The sequence below is a fragment of the Emys orbicularis genome, chromosome 3, assembly GCF_028017835.1.
Source record: "Emys orbicularis isolate rEmyOrb1 chromosome 3, rEmyOrb1.hap1, whole genome shotgun sequence".
NCBI classification, from domain to species: Eukaryota; Metazoa; Chordata; order Testudines; family Emydidae; genus Emys; species Emys orbicularis.
In genome coordinates this window covers 87107720-87118541 of record NC_088685.1, presented here as the reverse complement: position 1 = coordinate 87118541, position 10822 = coordinate 87107720, and the positions used below count along the sequence as shown (strand labels likewise).

The 10822-nt window shown below is 43.6% G+C and overlaps 1 protein-coding gene across 1 annotated transcript in view; it reads left to right on the top strand.

The window, feature by feature from the left end:
* Positions 1-1398: 1398 nt before the first annotated feature.
* The window catches only part of METTL24 (methyltransferase like 24), an 84319-nt gene continuing 74895 nt past the window's right edge, over positions 1399-10822 (top strand). The window contains exon 1 of the mRNA XM_065402233.1: positions 1399-1764. Within this exon, the coding sequence (XP_065258305.1) occupies positions 1399-1764 (366 nt within the window). The remainder of the gene's footprint in view (positions 1765-10822) is intronic.

Below are 10822 nucleotides of genomic sequence, written 5' to 3'. Positions count from 1 at the left end.
CTGTCCCTATAAAATTGGGACATCTGGTCACCCTAATAGTAATTGTTAACCCCTCTCCCATTAAGCAATATGGTTAGCAAACAACTTGAACCTCCTGCCAGCTGTTTGGATCTCCCCCAAGTTGAAACCCCCTGCTATATCTCAGCCACAGGTGTATACAACCGAGCCATTCTCAAATGTATGTAAAATGGAATAGAAATGAGGCAATTAAAATTTTTCCTCAGAATTTTACTTTCTGAGACAGACTTAATACAAGAGGTACATATTTTTCATTTGTTCTTTACCCTTCGTTTACACAATACCATTCTTTCCTATCTAGATTGGCTTTGCCCTTTCCCCAAGACAAAAGGGATTTTGTTGAATTTCACTAGCAATTGTTTTGCTCAGCTAGCTTTGGTGGTAATAAGTGTACGTTCATATCTCTGGTAAGCACGCCTTCATTTCAGCAGTTAACAGTGTTGGCTGCTTGCCAGCCATCTCTGAAATGACTGAGGCTGGATCATGCGTCTTTGAATTTTGCATTTTAAAAATCAATGACAACACAAACAGTCTTTAAGTGTTCTTCCCAGCTTAATACCGTCTTGGTTTAGTACAAGTCTCCACCAAAACAATCATTCTTCCACACGCCCCTGACAAAACATATTCTACTTTCACTTTAAACATATGACAAAAATATTAAGGACAATTGCTGTTTGTTGACAAGATAACCACAGTGATGGTCTAATGACAAAATAATGGGGAGGGGGAGAAACTAGTCACACTGCTCCTCTGCCCCGGGATTAGGGTGACCAGACAGCAAATGTGAAAAATCGGGACGGGGGGTAATAGGAGCCTATATAAGAAAAAGACCCCAAAATCGGGACTGTCCCTATTAAATCAGGACATCTGGTCACCCTACCGGGGATACACTTCTCGGCGAGCTGAGAGGGGGCTGGCTCCTGTCACAAGGGAGCACCGAACTATTTGGGTGTTGACTGAAGTACGTTTTCGGGGCTATCCCGGGAGAAGCGCACACCAAGCAGAGCAGGCACCGCTGCACGCGGCTAGGCTCTTACCACAGAGACTGGCTCTCTGAGCTCCCCTTCAGCCAGGTCACACCCCCACCCCGGGGAGCAAACCCCACCCAGGCGAGCGTCAGGCTGGGTGTGGTTGGTGTCCGCGCCGGCCTCTCCCCCTTTGCAAATATGCACAGCTCGTCCGAGCTGGCTGGCTGCAGCGGGGCTCCGGCTCGGCCCCGGGGGAGCGCCCCCCCCTGTCAATGAGCGGCTTGGCCGCCTGCCTTTCCCAGCGCCCCGACTCTCGCATGGGACTCTCCGCCAGCCGGGCGCCCAGCCCACGGGCTGTGCCGGCGGCAGCAGGCTCCCGCTCCCAGGGGCTCGCCCGCCCAGTGAGCGGGGGATGATGCCTAAGGAGAAGCCGCTGTGGAAGGGCTTCGCGTTCCGCCTCTGCCTGCTCTCGGCCGCGGTCTTCCTCTGCCTGCAGCTGGGGCTGAGGCGCTCCTGCGCCCCGGCGGAGAAGGCGGGAGCAGCTGCGGCCGGGGCGCTGCCCGCCCGGGGCACAGAGCAGCGCCTAGGGCCGGCCCGCAGCAGCCGCAAGGACGAAGTGGAGGCGCACCTGGCGCCGGGGGCGGGGCGGCCGGAGGCGGCGACCGCCAGCAGGAGGCGGGTGACCTACCTGAGAAGCAGCCGCAGAAGGAGCTCGGAGCCCGCCTGCTGCCCCCTGCAGACCCTGGGCAGCAGCCGCAGGAAGGTAGGGCCCTGTGAGGCGGGTGCCTAGGGGCGGGGCGGCTAGGGTAGGGTGACCAGACAGCAAGTGTGAAAAATCGGGACGGGGGTGGGGGGTAATAGGAGCCTATATAAGAAAAAGACCCAAAAATCGGGACTGTCCCTATAAAATCGGGACATCTGGTCACCCTAGGCTAGGGGGGCACTGTCATGACACGGGCATCGCCATATCACAACATGACACCCCTCCCCATGCCGAAGGGCTATGAAATCCAACTAGTCTAAGGCCGGCGCCTGCAAATGGCTCTGCCTGCATGGGTGGTCGGTACCCGCGGGGTCTGATGCGGGGACACTCTCCACCTCCCCAGTCTCTCTGCTGGTGCTGAGCCCTGTGGCGGCACTAAGTAGGGTGACCATATTTCCCAAAGGGAAAACGGGACACCACATGGGGCTGGCCAGAGCCGCTTGTCGGAGTCTCCCCCACCCCGGCTGGGGTCGCTGGAACCCTGCCTGTCCTCTGTGCAAAGCTGGGGTCACTGGTTGGAACCCTGCTTGCCCCCACATGAGCCCTGCCACCCCTTCCCCACAAGGGGCTGGCATCGCTGTTGGACCCCCCCGGCACATTCCTCCGTACCACACCCCACTTTTTTGACAAAAGTGGGCATTTGTCCCGTTTGCTCTTGCCAAGTGATCAAGTTGCCAAGAGCAAATGGGACAAATGCCCACTTTTGTCAAAAAAGTCGAGATGGCTGGGACAGGGCTTAAAAAAGGGACTATCCTGGCCAAAACAGGATGTATGGTCACCCTATCCCTAACAGTACGGGCCACCCCAGGCAGAGCCATGCACAGGATCAGGCACCGAGCTGGTGGGGGATGTGTGATAGTCCCACCAAAATGGTCCTAACATGCTGATCTGCTTGCAGCCAAGGTGTGGGAGGGACCTTCCCAAGCTGGGCCTGAAGGCTAGGGCCTGCCAGGACACCAGGTCTGGATCTTCAAGCCCTCAACATTCGGGGCTTTGGAGATACAACCTCCAAGCCTTGGGCCAAATCCAAACCCTCTTGGGCTTTGGAGGGGAAGTTTGGCTCCATATCTGACCTCTGTAGCTATGATATTAAAATAGACATGCAGACATTCCGGCCCAGGCTCTGAAGTTTGGAGAGTGGAATGGGTTTCAGAGCCTGCGTCTACACAGCGACTTTTAACACTGTAGTGAGCTTGAATCTTTACACCTTGGCTCTGAGACTTGCTTTGGGTTTTTGTTTGTTTGTTTGCTGTATAGACAGAGGTACCCTTTGAGGGAAGTGTAGAACTACCAGGATCTTTTCTTCATACTCTAGCGGGCCAGGGAAGAGGATGGAGAAATTGGATAAATCCCTCTTCCCTTCTGCCCACCACATCCAGGAAGGAAGGAAGTGAAAGCAGCACATTTTGCCACAACATAATGTTGACTAGTGACTATGAGATTTTCTGATGTGTTGTGATGTTGGCATCATGTTACATCAGTATGCATTGTTGCCAGCGCTTGCAATTTTATTGTCAAGTGTTGTGATATTTGGCCTGTTGTCTTAAATCCCCAGCTCCTGATTAGAGGAGATCCATAGCTTTCTCTCTCTCTCTCTCTCTCTCTCTCTCTTTTTTTTTTTTCACAAAAAGAAAGTATATTTCTAGCCTTAGTGGTTGCAGGTAAAAACTTTAAAACCTAAATGTACCCTTAAAGGCTCAAAAGTTAGTAGACAAATAAAAAGAGCTCCGATTTATAATTTTAAAGTCAGTCTCATTATTTTTGGGAGGCCTGACTCATGACTTTTGAATACTTGGGGTTGACACTGTATGTGTTGGTGTTGAGTTGCGATGACACTTCACACCACAAGCACTTTGGGATACAGTGCTGTTATTTTGTGTTGCTGTAAGTTCATTTGAAAGTGAAGTGACTGAAGTTCATGGTCCATGTCTGCATTAAGGAACTGAACTGTTTCCAGTTGAATTGGCACAATAGAATTGGTTTAAGCATAAATAGTTTGATATGTCCACTCTAGGAATATGGATGCATACTTTAAAATTTTGCAGTTTCCCCATGTATCAACACTAGTGCTGTTCTAAACCATTACAATTGCACTGCTCTCAGCACTAACAATTTCTGGCATGTCTCCCAGATGTAGGGTCTTCTGGAAGATTTTGAAAGGCCCCTGGTGCATTGTGGCACAGTAGTGGGAGGACTATTTGAACTGTTTGTGCTGTTATGTTCGTGGTATTTGTCCACACTGTCACTGATCCACTGAAATGACCTCATGATCATCTACCTAAAGTACAGCATGCTTCATTTATTGGGGTGCTCTTCATCATGCTACTCCCTCTACTGAGACTACTCTCAGGAAATCAAGTTAACCTAATGAGAGAGAATGGTAAAGACTGAGGCTGTCAGGGAAAATAGTAACAAAAAAATCACATAGGGCTCGTCCACATACGCACAAGTTGTACTGCTTTATCTATGCTGGAAAAATTGGGATGGTACAATCCCCATAGTGTGGATACAGATATTCCATTATAAGCATTTTTGCAGTGGTGTTGTAGCTGTGTTGGTCCTATGTTGGCGACCTAAGAAAGAGCTCTGTGAATTTCAAAAGCTTGTCCCTTCCACCAAGTGAAGCTGATCCAATAAAAGATATTACCTCACTCACCTTGTTTCTCATATACTGGCATAGTTTATGGGCAGGGGAATAAGCACTATTGGGATAAGGCATCTTTGTATTGGTATAACACACAAGCTATGTCTTCACTAGGAATGTAAAATCCTAGTGAAGACAAGGCAGTTTGTAGTCTTTACATGAGTTAATAGGTTGAGTTAAAGACTATAGGGGAGCTTAGTCTTTAACTTGATCTGCTAACACATGTTGAAATTACAAATTACATTGTATTCACTAGGATTTTACATTGAGTTAGTTAACTTTCAGATAGCTAGTTCAAATAAAGAACACATCTTTAGTCCCTAGTGAAGGCAAGGTCTAGGGATTTGTATCAGTATAACTATTTTGGTTAAAAAATCACAACCCTAACTGAAATAATTATACATATTATAGTTACATGTACAAAATTTATATGTAAACTAGGCCTTAATGGGACACATGTAACCATTGCCTATTGATTAAGTAGTACTTAGACAGATGTTAAATAGTTCTGAAACGTTTGTCATTTTAATAAGAAAAAATAAAGTAGGAACTAGCCTGCGTTAGCCGAGTAGCACTGCCAACGGGACTTTTAATGGCCCGGTCAGCGGTGTTGACAAGAGCTGCCACGACCCAGTGCCTTACATTCCATGACCCAGTACTGGGTCGTGACCCGCAGTTTGAAAACCACTGGCTTACACTATACACAGGTGAACAGGGCTTATGTAGCAAGGCTGGGGACTGACGGCCCATCAGAATCTTAAAGGGAACACAGGAAACTATATATCTACACGGCAATAAAAAACCCACAGCATTGCATCTCGGAGCCCAGGTCAATTCACTTGGGCTCCCAGGGCTTGGACTGCAGAGCTAACAACAGGTGAATCATTTTTATTTTTCACCATGTTACATTTTATTTCATTTAAGAACTTTTCAGACTGTTTTAAAAGAAGAAAAGATCTCTTAATTGATACTTCATGGCTTCTACCTGCTCCTTTGGAGAAAGAAAGTAGCCAGACCAGCACTGGCAGCCAGGCTCATGAGCATCCATAGTGCTCTGGGGAGGGGAGGGGAGGGCAAGGGAACAGTGCAGAGGAACTGGATCTCTATACAGATCTCCCAGGATCCACCAGGATGGATGGATTTCACTGTGGATCTTACCAGCCCACATGCCATGTGTCCTCTGCATGTCTACAACCCCCTTCTTATACTTGGCAAGGTTAAGACCTTTAACTGTATAGTGTACTGTATAGATATTTCTTTTGGGGTGGATTACAATATATGATCTACAAACAGTGCAGCAAAAGATTACTGAATAGAATTTTTCCATAGGTGTTGGGGGATAGCCTACTCTGCTGCCTATTAAACAATTTACATAGAATCACAGAAGATTAGTGTTGGAAGAGACCTCAGGAGGTCATCTAGTCCAATCCCCTGCTCAAAGCAGGACCAGTCCCAACTAAATCATCCCAGCCAGGGCTTTGTCAAGCTGGGCCTTAAAAACCTCTAAGGATGGAGATTTCACCACCTCCCTAGGTAACCCATTCCAGTGCTTCACCACCCTCTTAGTGAAATAGTGTTTCCTAATATCCAACCTAGACCTCCCCCACTGCAACTTGAGACCATTGCTCCTTATTCTGTCATCTGCCACCACTGAGAACAGCCTAGCTCCATCCTCTTTGGAACCCCCCTTCAGGTAACACTGGTCTACAATTTTTAAGAAGTCGTCCGCTTCAGAGATAAAATGTGCTATTTATTATGTATTTTGATGTGCTGAATTCAAATATGACAATTAAAACAACTGATTGGCTACTGTTTCTAAGATATTTAAGTTTTTACATTTTATGTCTATGTATATTGTGTAGATAGTAGAGTTTTAATCATAAATTGTAAAACTAGGTCTTTTCATGTGTTTATGGTTGCTTTACATGATAATATTTCACCTGTCCTGTTTATGTAACACTTTAAAAATCAGCAAAAAGGTTATATAAATAAAATGTATTATGAAACAAAAGGCAAAAAAATATTCTGTACATAGTTTAGTCCTATTCAGTGTCTACTCGGCGCTTCTTGGCTTGTCTCTTGTATTCATTCAATGGAGCATCTCTTGTCACTGTCCAGCAATAGTCTGCAAGCATTGATGAGCTCCATTTGCCCTGATAGCGTTTCTTCATTGTTGCAATGTCCTGGTGAAATCGCTCGCCGTGCTCGTCGCTCACTGCTCCGCAGTTCGGTGGAAAAAAATCTAGATGAGAGTGCAAAAAATGTATCTTTAGTGACATGTTGCAACCAAGGCTTTTGTATGCCTTGAGGAGGTTTTCCACCAACAACCTGTAGTTGTCTGCCTTGTTGTTTCCGAGAAAATTTATTGCCACTAACTGGAAGGCTTTCCATGCCGTCTTTTCCTTGCCACGCAGTGCATGGTCAAATGCATCATCTCGAAGAAGTTCACGAATCTGAGGACCAACAAAAAGACACCTTCCTTTATCTTAGCTTCACTTAACCTTGGAAATTTTCCACGGAGGTACTTGAAAGCTGCTTGTGTTTTGTCAATGGCCTTGACAAAGTTCTTCGTCAGACCCAGCTTGATGTGTAAGGGTGGTAACAAAATCTTCCTTGATTCAACAAGTGGTGGATGCTGAACACTTTTCCTCCCCGGCTCCAATGACTGTCGGAGTGGCCAATCTTTCTTGATGTAGTGGGAATCTCTTGCACGACTATCCCATTTGCAGAGAAAACAGCAGTACTTTGTGTATCCAGTCTGCAGACCAAGCAAGAGAGCAACAACCTTCAAATCGCCACAAAGCTGCCACTGATGTTGGTCATAGTTTATGCACCTCAAAAGTTGTTTCATGTTTTCATAGGTTTCCTTCATATGGACTGCATGACCAACTGGAATTGATGGCAAAACATTGCCATTATGCAGTAAAACAGCTTTAAGACTCGTCTTCGATGAACCAATGAACAGTCTCCACTCATTTGGTTCGTGAACGATGTTGAGAGCTGCCATCACACCATCGATGTTGTTGCAGGCTACAAGATCACCTTCCATGAAGAAGAATGGGACAAGATCCTTTTGACGGTCACGGTACATGGAAACCTTAACATCACCTGCCAGGAGATTCCACTGCTGTAGTCTGGAGCCCAACAGCTCTGCCTTACTCTTGGGTAGTTCCAAATCCCTGACAAGGTCATTCAGTTCACCTTGTGTTATGAGGTGTGGTTCAGAGGAGGAGGATGGGAGAAAATGTGGGTCCTGTGACATTGATGGTTCAGGACCAGAAGTTTCATCCTCTTCCTCGTCTGACTCAAGTGAGAATGATTCTGGTGCATCAGAAACCGGCAGTCCTTCTCCGTGGGGTATTGGGCGTATAGCTGATGGAATGTTTGGATAATGCACAGTCCACTTTTTCTTCTTTGACACACCTTTCCCAACTGGAGGCACCATGCAGAAGTAACAATTGCTGGTATGATCTGTTGTCTCTCTCCAAATCATTGGCACTGCAAAAGCCATAGATTTCCTTTTCCTGTTCAACCACTGGCGAAGATTTGTTGCAGCGTATGTGTGGGGCCCACACCTCTTGTCCTGATCTCCAATTTTGCAGCCAAAATAAAGGTGATAGGCTTTCGTAACCATAGTGGTTATACTGCGCTTTTGTGATGCAAAAGTCACTTCACCACAAACATAGCAGAAGTTATCTGCACTGTTCACACAAGTACGAGGCATCTCTGCTCACTTTGGCTAAACAGAAATGTGTCCCTTTGCAAAATCAAACACTGACAAGTAAGAGAGCATGACACTGTATGATTTCTAGAGCTGATATAGGGCAATTTGTTCAGCAGAGTGATGTAAGCTTCGTTATGATTGCATCATCCATGACTTCTAGGAATAACATGATGCAATTCATATCACGTATGACGCAATACCAGCTTCAGATTGCATCATTCATTGTTTTGCCTAAAAAGCAAGTACTGTCCAAACCCAGTCATAGATTTATTCATAGATCCAGTCAAAGATGTATTTTAGTCATTTCTGGTTTAAATTGAGATCCCTTCCCTTTATAACTCACTTATCCTCCGCCATTCCCAAGTCAAGGGTCGTATATACTGACCCAATAGCATATCTTGAAAACTAGAGCCAATCAACAATTTTAAGCATCATTTTCATTCTCAGTGACCCAGAATTAGTAAAGTTTGACTACATTTATTTCAGAAGCATTTTGGCTGTAGAGCAGTGTAATTGAAGGCTGCTACCAAATCCCCCCTCACTCTTCTCTTCTGAAAACTAAATAAGTCCAGTTCCCTCAGTGTCTCCTCATAAGTCATGTGCCTCAGCCCCCTCATCATTTTCGTTGCCCTAGGCAGAAACACTGCAGAATAATTTACATGATCAGTACTTTTAAGGGTCATGTTCACAAACAGTTATCTTCATATTTTTGTGCTTGATAATAATGTAGTTCTGTTTGTGAACAAACTCACAGGGCATTTGTCTGGGATTTTACCTAGAAACAAATGAACAAAAATTCCAAAAGAAGATGAGAAGGTCTAAGATCCATCCATCCATCCATGACTCCTATACTTTCAATTCCAGGAAATAGATTGCGTGATTGCACACTTTTGGTGATCAATGGCACAACAGTAAGATTGGGGAGAATGACACTAAAGACAGCGTGAAAGTTTATACCCTAAATAAATTTGGAAGGATTAGATTTTTATCGGTAAATATTGATTTCACTGTACATACGCAAACCATTGAAAAAATATTTCCATCTATGCTAATTGAAATGTACAGATAGGCTAAAGAAGAAAAATGCTGCTTGAAAACTTATTAGAGTTTGAGTCAAGAATATTTATTTTGTGCATTTTGATAGTTTGTGTTTTAACAGTTATAAAGCTTTAACTTTTTGAATCTTAATGCCTACTGTTATTAACTAATTATTGTCTGACCTCCCATAATATCCTGCAAATGTGGAAATTTAAATAGATAAAAATAAAAAAACTTAACTTTGATGATATACATCAAAATGATACAAAAATTAAAACTAAATTCTGCCAAGCCTAACCATAAAAGAGTACAAGTGTAAGTACATTCCCCAGCATGTAAGATGCATGTATGGATAATACCAACTGAAAGGAAGGCTGCCCTTTAGAAACTTAACCATGTTGCAGATCTAACAGTCTACCAAACTTCAGAGTTACCAATGCAATTGCTCATGGAGTCTGCCAAGGGGCCAGCTGTTGCTGTAATATCTTCCTGAACTTGGCATTTAGAGACTATAATTGTCATCCAAAGAATAGGAGGAGTGGTGTGATGTGCTATGGTATGACGAAGAGTCTGGAACCCCATCACTGCATTTTTCCACACAAAACTATTTGTGTTGATTAAAATAAAGTTCCTAAATATGTTTAAAAACATTGCCAAACAATGACAAATTAACATATGGTACAGATTAAAAAACAAAAAACACAGACTTTATTTTTATATATACTGTAAACACCTTTGCTCTTCAGTGACTTTTGGCAAGACATACATACCCATACATTAGTCACCCTCTTAGCTCCAGTTTTGGGATACAAGATTTTAAATCCGATAAGTAGCTAAAAATTACCCTTGCTATGTTAATGAAGGGGAGGAGATCAATATGATAATAGAACTAAGAATTAGATTTTGTTGGATGGGTCCATCTGCATTTTGGCTAGAATTAAAGATGCCTGTAGATAATGTTTTGAGCTGTACAGTATCCTTGCTTAAAACAAACAAAGCACAATTTTTGGTTTATTTTTAGAAGGTCATTACATTTAAACTGTGCTTTTTTTGGTAGTAGAAAGTTGTTTTTTGCTGTTGTCTGTTAGATTGCTCAGTTTTGCTTATGGAGCTACTAGTAGGAAGTCATTCATGTCTATAAATTAATAACAGAGACAATCTCATTTTAAAAAAAAATCTGAACTCAAATGTGCATTTTTGATTACAATATAAAATTGTGAAATGATCTCTTCAAAATTATATGGAAACAGCTAATTCATAGGTTAACAGTTCATCAATTAAAAGCAATGATGTGCCAGGCTAAGTTTAAAATGACTTTTCTCATTCTTTTTAATTGTATTACACAACTAAAAGTTTCTGTTTAAAAAGATGTTCCCAGCCTTTGGATTTGTTTTTTTATAGAATTTTTGTCCAGGGTGTCTAGAGTGTATGGGTAGGCATCCTTTTTAGCTATTCTATAAATCTGCTAAACATAAGTTTTTTGATGTTAAAATTTTTCATAGTTGATTTATGTGTATATTGGTTTTAAATTGCTTTCAGTTTTTTAAATCTGATATTAGTTGTACAAGTCACAGCTTTCTGTGCTTCAGTTTCCCTGTCTCTAAAATGGGGATAATGATACTGACCTCCTTTGTAAAACACTTTGGATCTACTGATAGAAAAGCACT